This window comes from Myotis nattereri (genome assembly GCF_964212035.1).
Source record: "Myotis nattereri genome assembly, chromosome: 2".
NCBI lineage: Eukaryota > Metazoa > Chordata > Mammalia > Chiroptera > Vespertilionidae > Myotis > Myotis nattereri.
This window is the reverse complement of record NC_138076.1, coordinates 65433323-65452460: the sequence shown is the minus strand read 5'-3', so window position 1 is coordinate 65452460 and position 19138 is coordinate 65433323. Positions and strand designations below refer to the sequence as shown.

Here is a 19138-nt window from a genome sequence, read left to right as displayed (position 1 = left end):
TCCTCTCTGTAAAAAATCAATAAAATATATTTTAAAAAAAAAGTGGTAAAAGATCTATAGTAGGAAAACTATAGGACATTAAAGAAAGTAGATGATGATACAAGCAAGTGAAAGCACATATGTTCATGGATTGGAAGAATTAATATCATTAAAATGCCCATACTACCCCAAGCCATCTATAGATTCAACAAAATACCAATAACAGCCTGGCTGGCATGGCTCAGTGGTTGAGCATCAACCTATGAACCAGGAGGTCATGGTTTGATTCCTGGTGAGGGCACATGTCCAGGTCGCAGACTTGATCCCCAGAGGCGAGTGTGCAGGAGGCAACTGATCAATGATTCTCTCTAATCACTGATGTTTCTATCTTTCTCTCTCTCTCCCTTCCTCTCTGAAATCAATAAAAATATATTTAAAATATATGTAAAAAACAAAAACATATTTCATAGATATAAGACAAATATTTCAAAAATGTATATGGAACAACAACAACAACAAAAAACCCTAATAGCCTCAGCAATCTTGAGAAAGATGAAAAATGTTGGAGGTATCACAATACTGGATATCAAACTATCCTACATGGCCATTATAATCAAAACAGCGGTACTGGCATAAGAACAGGCAAATAGGTAAATGGAATAGAAAAGAGTCCAGAAATCAACCCACACCTCTATGGTTAATTAATATTTGACAAAGGAGGCAAGAACATACAATGTAGTAGTAAAGATAGTCTCTTCAATAAATAATGTTGAGAAAATTGGACAGGTACATGAAAAAAAAAAAAAAAAGAAATTAGACCACCAAATTGCACCACACACAAGAATGAACTCAACATAGATGATAGACTTAAATGTAAGTTGTGAAACCATAAAAACCCTAGAAGAAAACATAGGCAATACAATCTCAGACATCTCTCATAGCAGTATTTTTGCTGATATATCTCCTAGGGCAAAGGAAACAAAGGAAAAAATAAGCACAAAGGGCTACTAAAAAGCTTCTGCACTGCAAAAGAAAACATCAACAAAATGAAAGGGGAACCCAAAGTGTATTTGTCAGTGATACTTTAAAAAGGGGGTTAATTTCCAAAATATATAAAAACTTTTACAAGTCAACACCAGGAAAACAAACGATGCAATAAAATAATGAGCAAAGGACTTGCATAAACAGTTCTCTAAAGAAGATGTACAGATGGGCAATAGACATATGAAAAAATTCTATGCCACTTATCATCAGAGAGATGCAAATTAGAACTACAATGAAGGAACATCTCACACCTGCCAGAATGGCTATCAGCAATAAATGAAGAAACAAGTGCCAATGAGGATGCAGAGAAAAGGGAAGCCAGTGCAGTCTTGGTGGGAATGCAGACTGATATAGCCACTGTGGAAAACAGTAAGAAGTTTCCTCAAATTTTTTTTAAAAAATGGAACTGTTTTTTTACCCAGGAGTCCCACATCTGGGAAAATATACTAAGGATCCTAAAAAAGCAATCAGAAAGAATGTATGCACACCCGTATGTTCATAGCAGCATTATTTACAATAGTGCAGATCTAGAAACAACCCTAGTGCCTGTGAGTAGATGAGTGGATAAAAACAAAACAAAACAGTGGTACATTGACACAGTGGAATACTACTGGACTGCAAAAAAACAAAACAAACAAACAAAAAATCCCACAAAAAACACACACAAGGAACTCTTACCCTTTATGACAGCATGGATGGACCTGAAAATCATTATGCTAAGCAAAATAAGCCAAACAGAAAAAGACTACCATGTAATCTTACTTATATGAGGAATCTAATGAACAAAATAAACTTACAAATAAAACAGAACTAGAGGAATGGATACATGGAACAGTCTGACAGAGGTCAGAGGGGAGGGGAAAGGGGGACTGGGAAAAGAAGATGTAGAGAGTAGCCAAAGAACATATATACATAGCCCATGGACACAGACAACAGAATAATGCAGGCTGGGGCCTGAATGGAAGTGGGCAAAGGGGTGACATCTTAGGGGTCATATGTAATGGTATCTACACTAATAAAAGAGAACCATGCAAATTGGTGTCACTCCACTACGCCCACCAGCCAATCAGGATGAGTATGAAAATTAACCCAGCAAAGATGGCAGATCAATTTGCATACACAGGCATGGAGCAAAGATTGAAGGCTCCGGCCCCAGCGAAGACTGACGCCAAGTCTCACTGTGGCCAGAGTGGAGAAGCCTAGCCTCAAGGCTTGGCTTCTCCGCTGTGGCCGGACCAAAGGCCTAGGTCCTGGGTACCAGAGGAAAACCAGTGCCAGCAGCCAGGGGAAGGAAGGATTATTGCATGAATCTTCGTGCAACGGGCCTCTAGTTAACAATAAAGAAAGAAAAAATGTTATGTGCTCACAATACAATAATATACAGATAATGGATTATTGAATTGTACACCTGAATCTATATAATTTTATTAACCAATGTCATGCCAATAAATTCAATAAAAATAAATTATAACAACAGTTAATAAAGATGTTATGTGCAGCTTTACAAATGGAATACATTTTGTCTGGGCATTCTTTCTGCAGAATACAGTATTCTTTAAAAACAAGTGTCACTCTCCACTTCACAAAGTACATGATTGGGCCCTGTGCTGTACACCTGAAATTAATGCAGAATAGTATTGAACATGAGCTATGGTTAAAAACAGTGCCATTCCTTTGTCCTTAAAATTCAATAAACATGTATAAAACTATTGCCCATTTATGAACTCAAGAGATTTGAATGAATATATTTATTGAAAGTCACTGGAAATCAGGGTATTTACTTTTATAAGTAAAATGAATTTATAATGTTACAATAAACTTTGCATACATCTACTCTAAGAGATGGCTCATTATGTCATGTGGCACATTATTTGCTGTTTATCACTCTCATAAGTACAACGTAGATACAGGTAAATATTTGTTTTCTTAAGTTGAAAAAATTTATTTGGCATTTTAGTATAATTTTTAATAACTTTTCAATCAGATTTATACCTGATGTTTCCTGTTTTAGCACTTTAAAATGAGGATTTTCAACAATTATAAATGAGGATTTTCAACAAGTTCCTTCAAAACTTCTGACATGTTCTTTTATTTTTTTTTAGTTTTATTGCTTAAAGTATTACAAAGGGTATTACATATGTCTCCTTTTTCCCCCACTCTTGACAATCCCCTGGCCTCCCTTACCCCCAGTGTCTTATGTCCATTGGTTATGCTTATATGCATGAATATAAGTCCTTAGTTGATCTCTTACCCCCCCTTCTGCCCCCCTACTGACATGTTCTTTTAAAGTAACGGTGCTTATTAGGGAGAGAGAAATGGAGGATATAGGATGACAGGGAGGAAGAGAGAGAAAAAGGAAGTGAGATTAATGCCATTTTCTTAGTTCTTACAGCAACATATTATTTACACTTTAAAAGTGATGGTTATGCTTATTATATGTTATTATTTTAATGTTCATTTAATATGATAATTATTGGAAATCAATATCCCAGTTAATGATAGTTAGGCTTTTGAAAAATTAAACTAGTTAAAAGCATTTAATATCTACAAGATCTGTCCATTAAGACTAAAATGGGAATGCATCATTCTCTATTGATGATATTAAATTATTTTTTAATTAAATACATTATTATTATTATTTAATATATTTTATTGATTTCAGAAAGGAAGGGAGAGGGAGAGAGAGATAGAAGCATCAATGATGAGAGAGAATCATTGATTGGATGTCTCCTGCATGCCCCTTATTAGGGATCAAGCCCGCAGCCAGAGCATATACCCTTGACTGAAATTGAACATGGGACCCTTCAGTCAGCAGGCCAACGCTCTACCCACTGAGTCAAACCTGCGTGGGCTAATCACATAAATTATTAGCTACTATTTATAATCTTACTTCACAGAGGTTGAAGTAAGTTTTCTTGTTTCTTTCTGATTCTTTCAAAGCAAAGCTCCTTTAGTAGAAGTTGATTATGGGATCACACTCTGTTGAGAGCATCTACATGAATAAAAGACAAACATGCAAATTGACTGCACCTTCGCTATGCCTGAAGCCACGCCCACCAGCCAATCAGGATGACTATATGCAAATTAACAAAACCAAGATGGCGGCCAGCAGCCATGGAGCTGGAGCAAGCAGGAGGCTTGATTGCCCCAATGATGGAGGAAGCCAAGCTTCTCGCCTGCCACGGCCTGCTCTGAGCTCCACTCAAAGCAACAAAGTTTCAATTATAGATGCTAAATAAACCCCAGATACCTGCTTTCAGCTGGCCGTGGCCACGGAGCTGGAGCAAGCAGGAGGCTTTCCTCCCGCCTGCCTCGGGCGGCTCTGAGATCCACTCAAAGCAACAAAGTTTCAATTATAGAAGGTAAATAAACCTCAGAATTTAAAATAAAAAGAAAAAAAGGAGAGGCTGGGAGCTTCCATCACCTGGGGCTTGGCCAGCCTGAAAACAGCCCTCAGCCCCTCACCCAGACTGGCCAGGCACCCCAGTGGGGACCCCCCACCCTAAAGGAGGTGTGGCCAGCCAGAAAACAGGCATCAGCCCCTCGCCAGGCTAGCCAACCCTCCATGGGGTGAGGGTCCCCATTGGGGGGGCTTGACCAGCCTGCAAACAGCCATCAGCCCCTTACCCGGTCTGGCCAGGTACCTCAGTGGGGACCCCCCACCCTGAGGGGGGTGTGACCAGCCTGCAAACACCCATCAGCCCCTCACCCATGCTGGCCAGGCACCCAAGTGAGACCCCCACCCTGATCCAGGACATCATTCATGGGAAACCAGCCAGCCCCCACCTGTGTACCAGGCCTCTATCCTATATAGTAAAAGGGTAATATGCAAACTGACCCTAACGGCAGAATGACTGGGAATGACTGGTCACTATGACACACACTGACCACCAGGGAGCAGACACTCAATGCAGGAGCTGCCCCCTGGTTGTCAGTGCGCTCCCACAGCGGGAACTCTGCTCAGCCACAAGCCAGGCTGATGGCTGCCAGTACAGTGGTGGTGGTGGGAGCCTCTCCCGCCTCCTAGGCAGTGCTAAGGATGTCCGACTACAGCTTAGGTCTGCTCCCCGCTGGCAAGTAGACATCTCCCGAAGGCTGCTGGGCTGCCAGAGGGATGTCTGACTGCCAGCTTGGGCCCGATCTCCCAGGGAGTGGGCCTAAGCCAGCAGGTGGGCATCCTCTGAGGGGTCCCAGACTGCAAGAGTGCATAGGCCTGGCTGAGGGACCCCCCCGAGTGCACACATTTTTGTACACCGGGCCTCTAGTTAAATATATTATGGATAAGTATATCACTTATTAGTCACAAACATATGACACGCATTATTTGTCTTCTGTACTTGTTCAAGAAAATTAACACCCATATAAGAAAGGCTAAAGAGGAAATATATTTATAAAGAGTCTTTTAAACTAGGAAATACAAGAACAAAACCTTCAAGTACCTGTGTTCAATTTATAAACAAATCGTCCACTTTCTTTTGAAGGCCAAAACTGGTAAAACTAATAATTTTGTAAGTTATAACTGTCACATTTTTATAGTTGTTTGTAATATTTTTTTTATTTGACTGGCTTCTGTGTGAAATTCAGAACTTCTCACAAGCACAAACTTTCTACATAATATTGATTTTAGCAAGCAAGTACCTGGCGACATTACATTTTCTTTACTTAGAATGGAAATACAGTTCTAAATATTTCCAAAACCTATTTGGCCTGTGCTTTCTAAGTGCTTTAAATCCCCTTTTTTGTTTCATATGAAATTTGAACATATTCATCAGAGTTAAAGGACTTAAAGATGAATAAGAAGCAGAAGCAGCAGCTTTAAACTAAAAATAAGAGGTGTTTTCTAATTATCCACTTAATTTTAAATCTTAATGGATAAACAAAGTTTATGAGAAGTTTGTTGACATTATATAGATTGCAATGTTAAAATTGTGTCATGTTATGACATAGGGTATCCTACATAATAAAGAGGTATTATGCAAATTGACCATCACCCACTCACACAAGATGGCCGCCCCATGTGGCCAAAGATGGCCGCCACAAGATGGCCAGCAGGGGAGGGCAGTTGGTGGTGACTGGGCCAGAAGGGGTGGGCAGTTGGGGGCAATCGGGCTGGCAGGGGAGCAGTTAGGCATCAATCAGGCTCGCAGGGGACTGGTTAGGGGGTGATCAGGCAGGCAAGCTGTTGGGAGCCAGCAGTCCACAGATTGTGGGTCTCAGATTGGAGAGGGTGCAGGCTGGGCTAGGGACAACCCCCAAGTAGCATGAATTTCATGCACCAGGCCTCTAGTGTATTACATATAGATCTAGATTTATATACCTTTGTTGTTATCCATTCCTCCTACAGCATACAGAGTTCCAACTGTAGATTTTCTAGGTTTAGTTCTTGGACTTTGCATTAAAGTTCTTCTTTCTGGCAATAGATGATATTTCATTGCTTCCAGAATCAACTTTTGACATTCCAGATCATTCTTAAATAATGCGTGGTTTTCTAGGTCAGCCAATATCTGTAAAAAACACACAAATACTGTTAATGCTTTATGGAAATGTGCATATGACATCAGTAGTTAAAATTAGAAGCTTAATGTCTATGATATTACCCCTTTATTGAGAGGTATACAGAATGTAATAAGAATTAATTATATTGACAAATAAATATAATTGAAATGCATGCCTTCTAAGAGAAACAGAATGGATATTATTTTCCATTCAATATTTTTTATTATCGCTTTAGGACAGAGTATAAAGGACCTTCCAGTGATCTCTTTTCCATTTTTTTTCTCTTACAAAAGCTGTTTATAAATCAAATATTCTTCCTGTGTTGGCCATAAGTATGTCTGATGAAAGAAATTAAAAAGTAACTTTCAGCAAATTAGTTCATAACAATCCTATCATAAATACTGGGTGGGGCAAAAATAGGTTTACAGTTGTTCATATGGAAAATAAGAAAATCATTAATAAATAATAATACAAAAATAAACTGTTTCACATAAACCTACTTTTGCCCCATCCTGTATTTACATATTTCCTTTAAGATGTTCCAGGTACAGTTTAAATGCATTGCAGATTAGAAAACAACAACTCAATAAAAATGGGGAAAAAAGGCAAAAAATAGTTTCCAATAGTGAAACTAAGAATTTATTTTGAAAACTCCAGCACCTTAGTAAAAAGTAGAGGAAGAGCAGCAGTTTTAAGTTACATTATGTCTCTCTTGGCTGCTCCAGGTTTTCATCCCCACAAATTTTTCTGTGTATATTTCTTGGAACATATTTATAGTATGCTTTTTTTCTTCCTCTATTTCTCTTTAGATTCTCTTTTTCCTTAATTCTTTAAGTAGCACATTATATTTCTTAATGAATCAATATATCATTTTGAATGAGAGTTAAATCTGTTATATAGATTTATAAAATTAATAAGTAATTACTAAAGAATTTAACATTAGCTCACTGACCTTTTCTGCTACATTGGTAAGAAGTTGTACTTCATCTGAACACTAATGTTTATTGAGTGAGTGAGTTAATTTATGAAGGCAGCATAAAATTAAATAATTACTTTTAATGCTATAAATTTAACCTTAATTAAGTAAATTTATTTAGTCTTTTTGATACATAAATTATTGTTGAAGGTGCCAGAAAGCATATAAAAGACATATAAGATGTCGTAAAGAAAACCAGAATAAATCTGAGGTTGAGTCCTATCTAATAAAGACAGAATATGCAAATTGATGTCACTCCACGACAAAATGGCTGCAGCCGGGCCAGGATGCTGGAGTCATCACCGTCACAACGATGCCAGCATTCTGCCCTGTCTTGCCTGGGCCACTTTGCACCTGTGCGCACTGCCCACTGCCCCACCTTAGCTGCTCAGCACCTGTGCATGCTGCCCTCTGGCCCAGAGCAGCCGGGGCAGGGTGGGACGCCTGGCTGCTTGGAATGCTGCCTCTTAAAAGGTATGAAAGTAGTTTAACTTTCCTGAGACCACAGTATGAGGAAGCCCAAATTAGCCACAGGGAAATAGGCCCTGTTGAGGATGCTGTTCAGGTTCTAGCCCAGGGGTGGGCAAACTTTTTGACTCAAGGGCCACAATGGGTTCTTAAACTGGACCGGAGGGCCGGAACAAAAGCATGGATGGAGTGTTTGTGTGAACTAATATAAATTCAAAGTAAACATCATTACATAAAAGGGTACAGTCTTTTTTTTTTTTAGTTTTATTCCTTTCAAACGGGCTGGATCCGGCCTGCGGGCCGTAGTTTGTCCACGGCTGTTCTAGCCTCATTCATAGGAAATTTAAACTGGAGTATCTAGATGTCACGTGGAGGGAGGGATGGGCTTCTGGGGGTGACATGAGCTCAGCATCCTGTGCCTCGGCCATGTAGAGGGAGGGAGGGGCCTCTGGCAAGAGGCCGGGGCACGGAATGCTGGTGTCATTGCAATCCAGGCTGAAGGATCCCCCATCCCCCCTCCCATGCACAAATTTCATGCACCATGCCTCTAGTCTATATATATATATAAAGAGGTAATTTGCAAATTGTCATTACTCCGTAATTGTAATGACTGTTCAACAGGCTGTGCGCACAGCAGGAGCTGGTGGGTGGGGACTTGTGCTGCTGGGACATGAGGCTGCCTCACAGCCCGAAGCCTGGCCAGGGATATGAGGCTGCCTCATGGGCTCCTCATGTGAAAGGTAAGCTCGGATCCTCATTCTTATTCAGTGTAGTGGAGCATGGGAATTGGTTTATAGGATCCAGTCCCACTTGGGGAAATGTTACTACAGTCTGGGAGTAGATGCAAAATGGAGATCATATTTATTTGCTCACAGGCTTGCTGTAGAACAGACAGAGTCACCATCCTCACAGAATTCAAGATGCCCCAAGTGCAAACTTAGAGTGAAAATTCAGCAACACCCCACATGGCCAAGAACTAGAAACTGCCCTTTGAAAGGAGTGTATGCAACAGAACTGTGAGTCCCAGGAAGGTGAAGAGGAAAGCTATTCTTGTGGTTCATTTAAGAGTTTAAGGTGCAAAACTGGCATCAGAAAGTAGTGGCATAACCCCGAGGCCATGCAGTCATGTGGCAACACTGAGACCGTGGGACCCTTGGGATGAGTGTTTTCTGACACTGTGGGAATCCCCTCCCCCCACCCCAGCCTCTGGGTGCCTGTTAAAGATGACCACGTGTGCAGGGATGAGGGCTCCAGGCCTGTGGTGGTGGGGTTAGGGGACAGAGGATCTCCTCCCAGAAAGTCTCCCCCAGCCTACGCAGCATCAGGCTGTGTGGCACACCCTGCTGATAGCATTACCAGGTGATGTTACCTGGAGGAGCCGCTCAGGCGGTTTCCCTGAAGAGGGGCATGCGCCCAGCTCAGAGGCAAGGAGGTACAGGCTTGGGGGCCACTTGACCTCTCACAGCCCTTGCAGTGCAGCCAAAGCTGAAGCTGCAAGTCTGTCTGGCTGTCGCGGGGCCTGGACAGTGCAGTGGCCCCAGCACTGGCGGCAAGTGTTAAGTGCCTGAATCCGGGGAGCTTCCCAGACCCATGGGCCTTCCCAGAAAAACCACTCCCCTCCTGCATCCTTCACCAAACCCAGGTCTGACCCTCATGCTCCCCACCAGACCCCAGGGACCCAACCTCCCAAATGGTGACCTTGGACTGCATGCCCTCACCCTGACATTTCAGTCCCAGAACCTAATACCTCCCTTAACCCCCTCACCTCTGATCTAACCTGTAACAGGAGCCATTGCCAAGCACATCTGCTCCAGCACCACTCTACCCACTCTAGCCCTCCACCTTCCTCCATGGAAGATGCTATTGCTTCCCGTGAACTCAAACAAAATAGGATTACTCAAAGAAGACTATGTCTGAGCAAAGACCTTGAACTGAAGAAGAAATAAAGTAAATAATATACATGAGAAAAGTTAAGTAATCAAGTAATTGCAAAGGAAAGATACCTGGAACTTTAAAAAACCACAATATTCAGTACTGGAGAGGGTGTGATGAAATAGACACCTGATAGCCCTGGTCTGGAATATAAGGGACAGCATTTCTGGAGACAGCTTGACAGGATGTAGCAAATATTCAGGTTCCTGGGCTGGGTGATTACATTTCCAGGAATTTATCACACATAATAATCAAAAAGTTGGGCCAGATATCATCATCATAATAAAAGGCTAATATGCAAATGGTCATCACACCATGACACTATAGGACCAAACAGCAGGAGGCTGGGTGCGAGACAGGCAGGGGGAGGCAGGGAAGATGCGGGGATTTGCAGCCGGCCTGGGATGTGAGGCTGCCTCCCCGCCTAGCGCCGAGCCAGGGGATGTGAATAGCAATATTAAAATAATTCCTCTAATTAATTCTCTTTTAATGTGCACAGATTTTGTGCACTGGGCCACAAGTAGGAGTATAATGTATTAGAGTTACCAGATGTTTTGGAATATGGAAGGGAAGATGTTTAATTAACTCCAGGATATGTTTCTCTTCTTGTATATTAAACCCTAGTTTCCTTCCTACCAAATTTCATTCTGAAGACTAAATAAGAAAAAAAAAATAGAAAAGGGTGAAGGGATTAAGTAAAACAACAACAACAACAACACACACACACACAAACAAACAAATAAAAACAACAACAAAAGAAAAACTCACAGAGAAATGACCAGAACTACTGGTCAACCAGTCGCTATGACACGCACTGACCACCAGGGGGCAGATGCTCAATGTAGGAGCTGTCCCCTGGTGGTCAGTGTGCTTCCACAGTGGGAGCAGCAGCTCAGAGGGTGAGTCCACAGCCACTCAACTGACTGGGAATGAGCGGTGCTCCCACAATGGGCTGATCCCCACAGGCCATGCCCTGCACCAGTGCACGAATCCATGCACCAGGCCTCTAGTACAAAATACAGATGATGTTTAAAGAACTGCACACTTGAAGCCTACATAATTTTATTAATCAATGTAACCCCAATACATGCAATAAAAATAAAAAATTCTAAAAAAAAAAAAAAAGACAGTATGGAATAGGATAAGGGATCGGGATAAGGGATCTCCAGTGGACATTTTTTAAATGAACACTATATCATTTTTTAGTAACATTGTTATTTTTAATTACCAAAGAGAATATCTATTTCTAACAAGTACCTGGTTGTCTATAAAAACTTTAAAAATAAACCTGAGGGAAGAAGAGAGAGAGGGAGAGAGAGAGAAAAGAGAGAGAGACATTTCGATGTAAAAATAGATTTTCTGTATATCTAAACCTTTTTCTTTCCTTAAAAATAAAAATACTTAGCCTTTACCATAATAAATTTATATATGTCTGAAAATGGCTTCCATCAATTATTTTTATTTTCTATTTTACACCCTTTATGATAAAAAATTCCAAAGATATGTACTTCTTTACTCTGTTTTTCCTTGGAAAAGTGTAACTCAGAATAAAAAAAATTAACTGGGAGTTTGAGTAATGGTATAGGTTTTAGATAAGTTGTAAATATCTTTAAATATAGAGGGTCATTTACATTATTAATATTTCATAGACTATTCTTGATATTTAGATAACTCTTCAACTAAATAGAATTGATTAATTTTAGCTTAAAATGACCTGTATGCCTACTTGATTTTATTGCCACACAAGAATAACTTTAGTACAATATTTAATAGGTATAAAATAGATTTAATTTTTAATATATTAAACTTTAGAAAAATTGTATATTGGTTATATGGATCTCTGCAGGGAATAATTATTTAGAAAATGGCTTAGGAGTACCAAAATACAAAATCATTAAAAAGAAATATCAATAAATTATATCTTCTGTAATGGTTTGATCTTGTGACTTTTTGTAGTGCTACAAAAAAAAAAAAATTCTTACTGTGTTGGCTTACATTATAAGCTTTTTGTCCTTGGACAACTTTAAGACAATAAACTAATATTATATTGATTAATTAATAAAAATTCTTAAAAAGTTTTTTTGATTTACAATTAAGAAAAGTTACTAACATGTTAATTTATATGATATAATTTGTCAAAATAAAATAAAATATGTTTTCTTGGACAAAAATCAGAGAGGATTTGTCTTCCTTTTCTAGTTTTCCTGTGGCAGAAAACAAATGTCATTCAGGCTAAATTATACTATTAATACAAAAGACGAAAGAGAAATAAGAATATGTATACAAGGTAAAAAAAAAATTGATTTATTTGTTTCTTAAGGAAAAGTTATAGCTTAAAAATTATATAACATGATATATACTTGATAAAAACTAAAGTAAAAACCTTAACTTTATCATATATTTGAATAGTTTAATATTTATATATTTCTAAGCACATACATGCAAAGGTATATAAGGATTACTTAAAAATTTTTATAATTAATGAATAATTACAAAATAAAATATAAAGAATCCTGTAAAAATAATCAAAGGATGGTCAACAATAAGTCCCTAGGTTTGTAATACAGACAATAATTTTTAAAAATTAATTGCTGTGCCCTAACCGGTTTGGCTCAGTGGATAGAGCATTGGCCTGCGGACTGAAAAGTCCCAGGTTTGATTCCAGTCAAGGGCATGTCCTGTGGTTGCGGCACATCCCCAGTAGGGGGTGTGCAGGAGGCAGTTGATCAATGTTTCTCTCTCATTGATGTTTCTGACTCTCTGTCCCTCTCCCTTCCTCTCTGTAAAAAATCAATAAAATATATTGGAAAAAAATTAATTGCTCTATGTCCATAGATGCATGCATAGTGAAAATATATTATGAATTACTTATTTCAAACTATGGCATGGGAGATATACAAAATAAAATTAAAGTTTGTATTATTTTTATAAAATAACCAGGTATTCTATACTTAAGTAATATTTCTCACTTTATTAACAAACCATTGTATTAAATGTATTAACTCTTGTATACTTTAAATAATTTGACAAAGTTCTATATTTTAAAAGAAACTGAATTCTTTGTTATTGTGTGTTTTCAAGTTATTATTTGTAAGTATGTCTTGCTTATAATATTATGACTGGTGTCTATATCATGTCTCTGACAACATTTTTAGGATTACTGTTCCATCCCAAAGTAAGGCACAAAGTCAGAATAATAAAATGACTGAGCTGATTTTTAAACTTGAATTGTTTTTAGATTTTCTGGAATGATCCAAGATTAACACAAATATTGCTCCTCTCTATAAAATAAGAGACAGACCAGCCTGTATGGCTCAGTGGTTGAGCAAATGACCTATGAATCTGGTAGTCATGGTTCAATTCCGGATCAGGGAACATGCCCTGGTTGTGGGCTCAATCCCCAGTGTTGGGCATACAGAAGGCAGCCCATCAATGATTCTCTCTCAGCATTGATGTTTCTATCTCTCTCTCCCTTTCCCTTCCTCTCTGAAATCAATAAAAATATATTTTAAAAATAAATAAATAAATAAATAAAATAAAAGACAATTTTGTTTTTTTTAAATTCTTTGATTTTTAATGAAAACTGAACTACTGTGACAGCTTTTTGCTTGTCTAACTTAGAAAAAATATAAATGTTTCAATAATTGTATACTACTTAGAAATATATTCAAGTTTTGGTACATTATTTGTACATTATATTGTACATCATTTGTACAACAGTTATCTACACATTACATTTTATTCTAAAGATTCTACATACCAATGCCCTATGCAATCAGGGATAAACATAGCAGAATTCAGTTTCCAAAAATAAATGCCCTTGAAAATTTTTCAATATCTTCACTGTTAGTACATTCTTAAACTTAGAATAATCATCAACTACCACCATTTAAATTAATTATATGTTAAAACCCAAGAAAAGATTCCACCATTTACAAACAAATAATGTTTCAGAATATTTTGTCATTTAAATGATATATTAGAAATAAAAAAATCCTGAGACTCAATATGAAGGGCAGCATAAGTTATATTAACTATTAAAATTACATACAATTCTAAGAGGTTGATACTTGGCAGTCACTTTACAAATATGCTCTATTTCTTTGTAACCTTGATAGGTTTTTTCTGTGACTAAATAATGATCAGTGAGTAATAGCATAAACCTGTAACTGCAGAATGGAAACATGGTCAAGAAATTTATGAAATTTATATAAGAACCCTGTGTATGATATTCAGCATTGACTAATATAAAAAATCAGAATAATTTACCCATTAATAATTAGAACTCTCAGCAGTTACTTTGTCAGAGTATTCCATTTGCCAGGAATGTTATGCAGTTTTGATTAGAATAAATATATTCTTTACAAATGTGTGCATTAAAACTTTTTCTTTTTATACATTGCTCTTAAGTTCCACTGGTTTTACCACTAATTTTGCTTTGATTAGAAAAAAAATGAAGTCCTAGCTGGTTTGGCTCAGTGGATAGAGAATCAGCCTGGGGACTGAAGGGTCCTGGATTTGACTCCAGTCTAGGGCACATGCCCAGATTATGGGCTCATCCCCAGTGCGGGGGATGCAGATGCAGCCAATCAATGACTCTCTCTCATCATTGATGTTTCTATATCTCTCCCTCTCCCTTCCTCTGAAATCAATAAAAATATATTTAAAAATGCAATTATTAAAATAATAGCTCTTAGAAATGTCCACTGTTTGCTATTACAATACAAATAATTTGTTCATTTTTAAGGAATTGAACCATATCTTTAAAATATATTTGACAACATGAAAATATTGATGAGTGTTTTTATCCTGCGTATTTACACATAGACACTCCTCAAAGTTCAGTTTTCTAAGAATATTTTGATGAATTTATTTCAACTGTTTTCAATATATTGAAAATTATGATTCTGCAACTATGGCTTCATCAAAATGGAATGCATGATTCATGTAGCTAGATTTCACATTTTTCCAAATTCCAAATAAGAAAATAAAATAAATTTTCGTATCATTCAAAATTGTTCTTCTTCCTGTATAGATCACCTTAAGATGTCAAAGAATGTACTTCTTTGAGAAAATTTTGTCATGATTCTCTATACTAATATGCATATGAAGATACTTAATATTATAAATAACTAGTTCATCATCATAAGCAAACAAAATCAAATACATAGATTCAGTTGTGCTATACAACCTACTCTTATTATATAAAGTGCATACAACTCTAATTTTATGTCAAAAAAATATTTGCATTATAAAAATTAGCATTATAGATAACCTTCTTAAAATATCATAAATTAATGTTATTAAGCAAATGTTTTAGCAACACTCCCATAAATAAGAAAATATCTATATTACATGCTATTTTTTTAAATATATTTTATTGATTTTTTACAGAGAGGAAGGGAGAGAGATAGAGAGTTAGAAACATCGATGAGAGAGAAACCATCGATCAGCTGCCTCCTGCACATCTCCTACTGGGGATGTGCCCGCAACCCAGGTACATGCCCTTGACCGGAATCGAACCTGGGACCTTTCAGTCCGCAGGCCGACGCTCTATCCACTGAGCCAAACCGGTTTCGGCTACATGCTATTTTTAAGTAAAAGTAATACCGCATGGGTAAAGGCATAATTTGAAAGACAAATAATGAACAAAATCTGTACAAAGAATAGGAAATGCATCTATACCTTCCATTTGGTCATGGAATCCATTGAAAAATGGAATGCAATAGTGAATAAACATTTAAGAAAAGATAAACTGAAACTTACTATGGACCAAAGAAAATATTGTCTCTTCTAACACTATATCCTTGGGCTATCAAGGTTATGAAGACATTCTCATATTCATATGAATGTGACAAAATTTCATATACTCCATATTATTGCATAATATGTCAGTTTTGTTTTGCTACTGGGTATTGTGCTAAAAAATCAACTTACAGAATTCAAATCTATAAAACAAATTTGAGTCTTACTAGAAGTGACAGCCCTTAGAGAATAAGTGGCAGTTTTATACATATTCTTTCAAGTTTCCTGCTTGGCAAAATGAATAAAATGAAAGATAAAATATTGCATGCAGCAAGCTGAATGAAAAATGAATTTCTAATTCAACATATTATAAAGTGGTCTGATAAAAATAAAATATTATCAGGTATTTTAATTAAGCAGTTTTTAAGACATTACATGATCGCAATTAATGCTAAATAGTCTGTTTAACAATGTAAGGTGCTGGTGAAAGGAGAAAGTTTAGTTATCAAAAAACTTTGTAGCAACACAATAAATGGTGAGGTCATAGGTAGGGCTCACCCACTTCTCAAGGGAAAACATGAACTATTTCATTCTTAGAAAAGTTTTCTGTATATCTACTCCCTTTCAGATAGATTTTCAAAGACAGAGGAAAATGGACCAGTGAACTGAAAATTTGGCAATATAACTTAGTTGGTTCACCAATGCTCACAGCATTTTCTCAGTTACTATATGAGTTTCTGCTGTGACTGGAACAGTGTACGTTTGCACAAAGAGAAAATAGCTGAAATATAGCCAGACTATTAGTCTGAAGCCTGAAAGAAACTCATAAATATGAGTAGATAGATCCTCATATTACACTTAAAGTCCTGTTAGGATTAGTTGAAAATAATCTTGGCCAAGGGCGGAACCATGAATTAAAGAGACTGAATTTTTTTTTTTTTTTTTATCTTTTTACTGCTAAAATCACTATTCTTGCTAAATTATTTGAGGATATAATATCTATTTTCACATAAGTGAGAAAAGTAGTAATAGTAAAGTTTCTGTTTTCTCTTTCAGTGCAATCATTAAACACAACAACAACAAATACAAATTCCTGACAAGCTAAAGCTGCATCAGTACAGCTGAATGAAAATTGCTCAAGTGTTCGCAAAAACAAAAAGAAGCCATCTATGAAATAAGGAGCAGGTTCACTGATTTTATTCTGAATACAGAAATATTTGATTGCCTACGAGGAAAGGTATTGGCTAAGGTGACAGTATAAATAGAGAAGAATAATGACATCATCAAAACAAGTAGAGCTCATAAAATTAACTCAAATAATAGTTCTTATCAGCAACAGATGAAATGGGTTTAATGCAGGGGTCTTCAAACTATGGCCCGCGGGCCCCATGAGGCCTGCTGAAAACATTTATCCGGCCCACAGGGTGTTTTTGCCGCCGCTGCCTGTCCTGCTTAGCAGCCAACTCGTCCCGGGCCTGCAGTGCGCATGTGTGGAATGTCTGAGGGACAGTGAACTGGCCCCCTGTTTAAAAAGTTTGAGGACCTCTGGTTTAATGCTTCTATCACTTATGATTACGTTTTTATTTATTTAATTTGTGTCTACAGCAGGGGTCCTCAAACTTTGGGGGCCAGTTCACTGTCCCTCAGACCGTTGGAGGGCCGGACTATAGTTTAAAAAAAAACAAAACTATGAACAAATTCCTATGCACACTGCACATATCTTATTTTGAAGTAAAAAAACAAAACAGGAACAAATACAATATTTGTATTTGCATGTGGCCGCGGACTGTAGTTTGAGGACCCCTGCTCTACAGTCTCATAGATATTTTGAAAACTCAGAGTTTCTAAAAATGAAATAAGCGATCTTCTTCCCAGCTTGAAAATGTTCACTGAATTCTAAGTAGGCTCTGGACTTTGCATTCATTCATTCATTCATTCATTCATTCATTCATTCATTCATACATTCAGTAGATATCTAGTCAGCACCAATTTTGTGCCAGGAGCTGTAATAGGTCCCAGATATCTGCAGCCTCTCTCGTCACTAATTTATTCTACTCAAGTCAACCCTACATCCCATCCCTTTGAACACATACATTAATGTGTTCATGCCTACACTATATTCAAAACCATGCATAATATCCTTATTGTTTGCAAGATATTATTCAACATTCTCAGACCAACATGCCAAAAGTTCTATAATACAATTCCATATTAACTATCCACTCACTTTCAACAATAGTGCACATTACTCTATATTTCATAATTTAGCTCTACTGACCTCTTTAATCTCAGTAGGTCATGACTTTTTTAAAAGAAATATCTGTGTAATATTAAATTATGATCCAATTCTAAGAGTCCAGTTTTAGTTCTTTTATTTCATTGAGGACTTACATAACTGCTCAGGCCATAGTCAACACAATTTGTTTTTATCAGTCAGATGAGACTTGAATCAACTGTTGTCTGTGTAGACACTTAAGGGTTTATTAGTCATGGTAAGTCATAAACTTATAGGAAATCAGGAAAAATCAGGCAACACTTGCTGGGTACCATTAACAGGGTTATAAGCTCCTAGAAATTGCTCCATAACTATTTAAGTGATTTATCATTTACTTTAATGATATTATTATTTTTAAATAATGTACTCAATATTAAAGTCTAAACATATACAATGTATAGGCAAAATATATTTAATATTATATCTTAAGTTAGTTTCATAAATTAATCATCTTCATAAATATGTATATGGTCTTTCAGAAATATCTTTGCTTAACAACTAAACAAATATTTACCTTTTTGAGTGACTTATCCCATATCCAGCTGATGGTATGCTTATCTCCAGTCATAGTAAACAGCAAAATTACACTATAAAATAATTTGGGATCTTGTACACTATTTCCTTTCCTTTCCAAAAGCCATTTCACTGGTTGACATTCTTATCTACTCTTTTTTGAAATTTTAAGAAAGATTAATAATTTGATTAATTTTATGTGATACAAATAATCATAAAAAAAGTTCATACTATTCCCACATAATGCCCTAAAACATAAACTTTCAAAATTTACTGTCTTGCTGTCTCATTTTAATTCTTGCATTACACTTGAAAGTATTTCCTAATGTAAGTTAAAGCACCTAGTTGCGGTTCATTTCCCACTATATCTCCAGACCAACCTTGTACTCTGACAAGGCTCTTCTATTTGCTATCACCCACATGAACAATTTGTTACATCTTTAATGTGATTTTTAAATCTTTGAACTCTCTGACGTTCATTTACTCAACTAGTTTTAAGTGAACATTTAAAAGTGCATCTTTTGATATATAAATCAATATGCTTAGGACTTAAGACTATGATTTGTGATGGCCTGAATTCATGACCTAGTACTGTATTGCTTATACTTAGTAGTTATCAATACAAAAAAAAAAATACTGTTTTTATCTTGCTTTTATAGGTTTATACATAGTTGTTTCATTTCTAAATATTAACTGTATTTACTTGAATT

The 19138-nt window shown here is 36.9% G+C and overlaps 1 protein-coding gene across 1 annotated transcript in view; it reads right to left on the bottom strand.

The window, feature by feature from the left end:
* Positions 1 to 19138, bottom strand: part of KLHL1 (kelch like family member 1) — a gene marked incomplete at its 5' end in the record, with an annotated part of 247599 nt that overhangs the window by 92916 nt on the left and 135545 nt on the right. The window contains one exon of the mRNA XM_081083892.1: positions 6341 to 6527. Within this exon, the coding sequence (XP_080940018.1) occupies positions 6341 to 6527 (187 nt within the window). The remainder of the gene's footprint in view (positions 1 to 6340; positions 6528 to 19138) is intronic.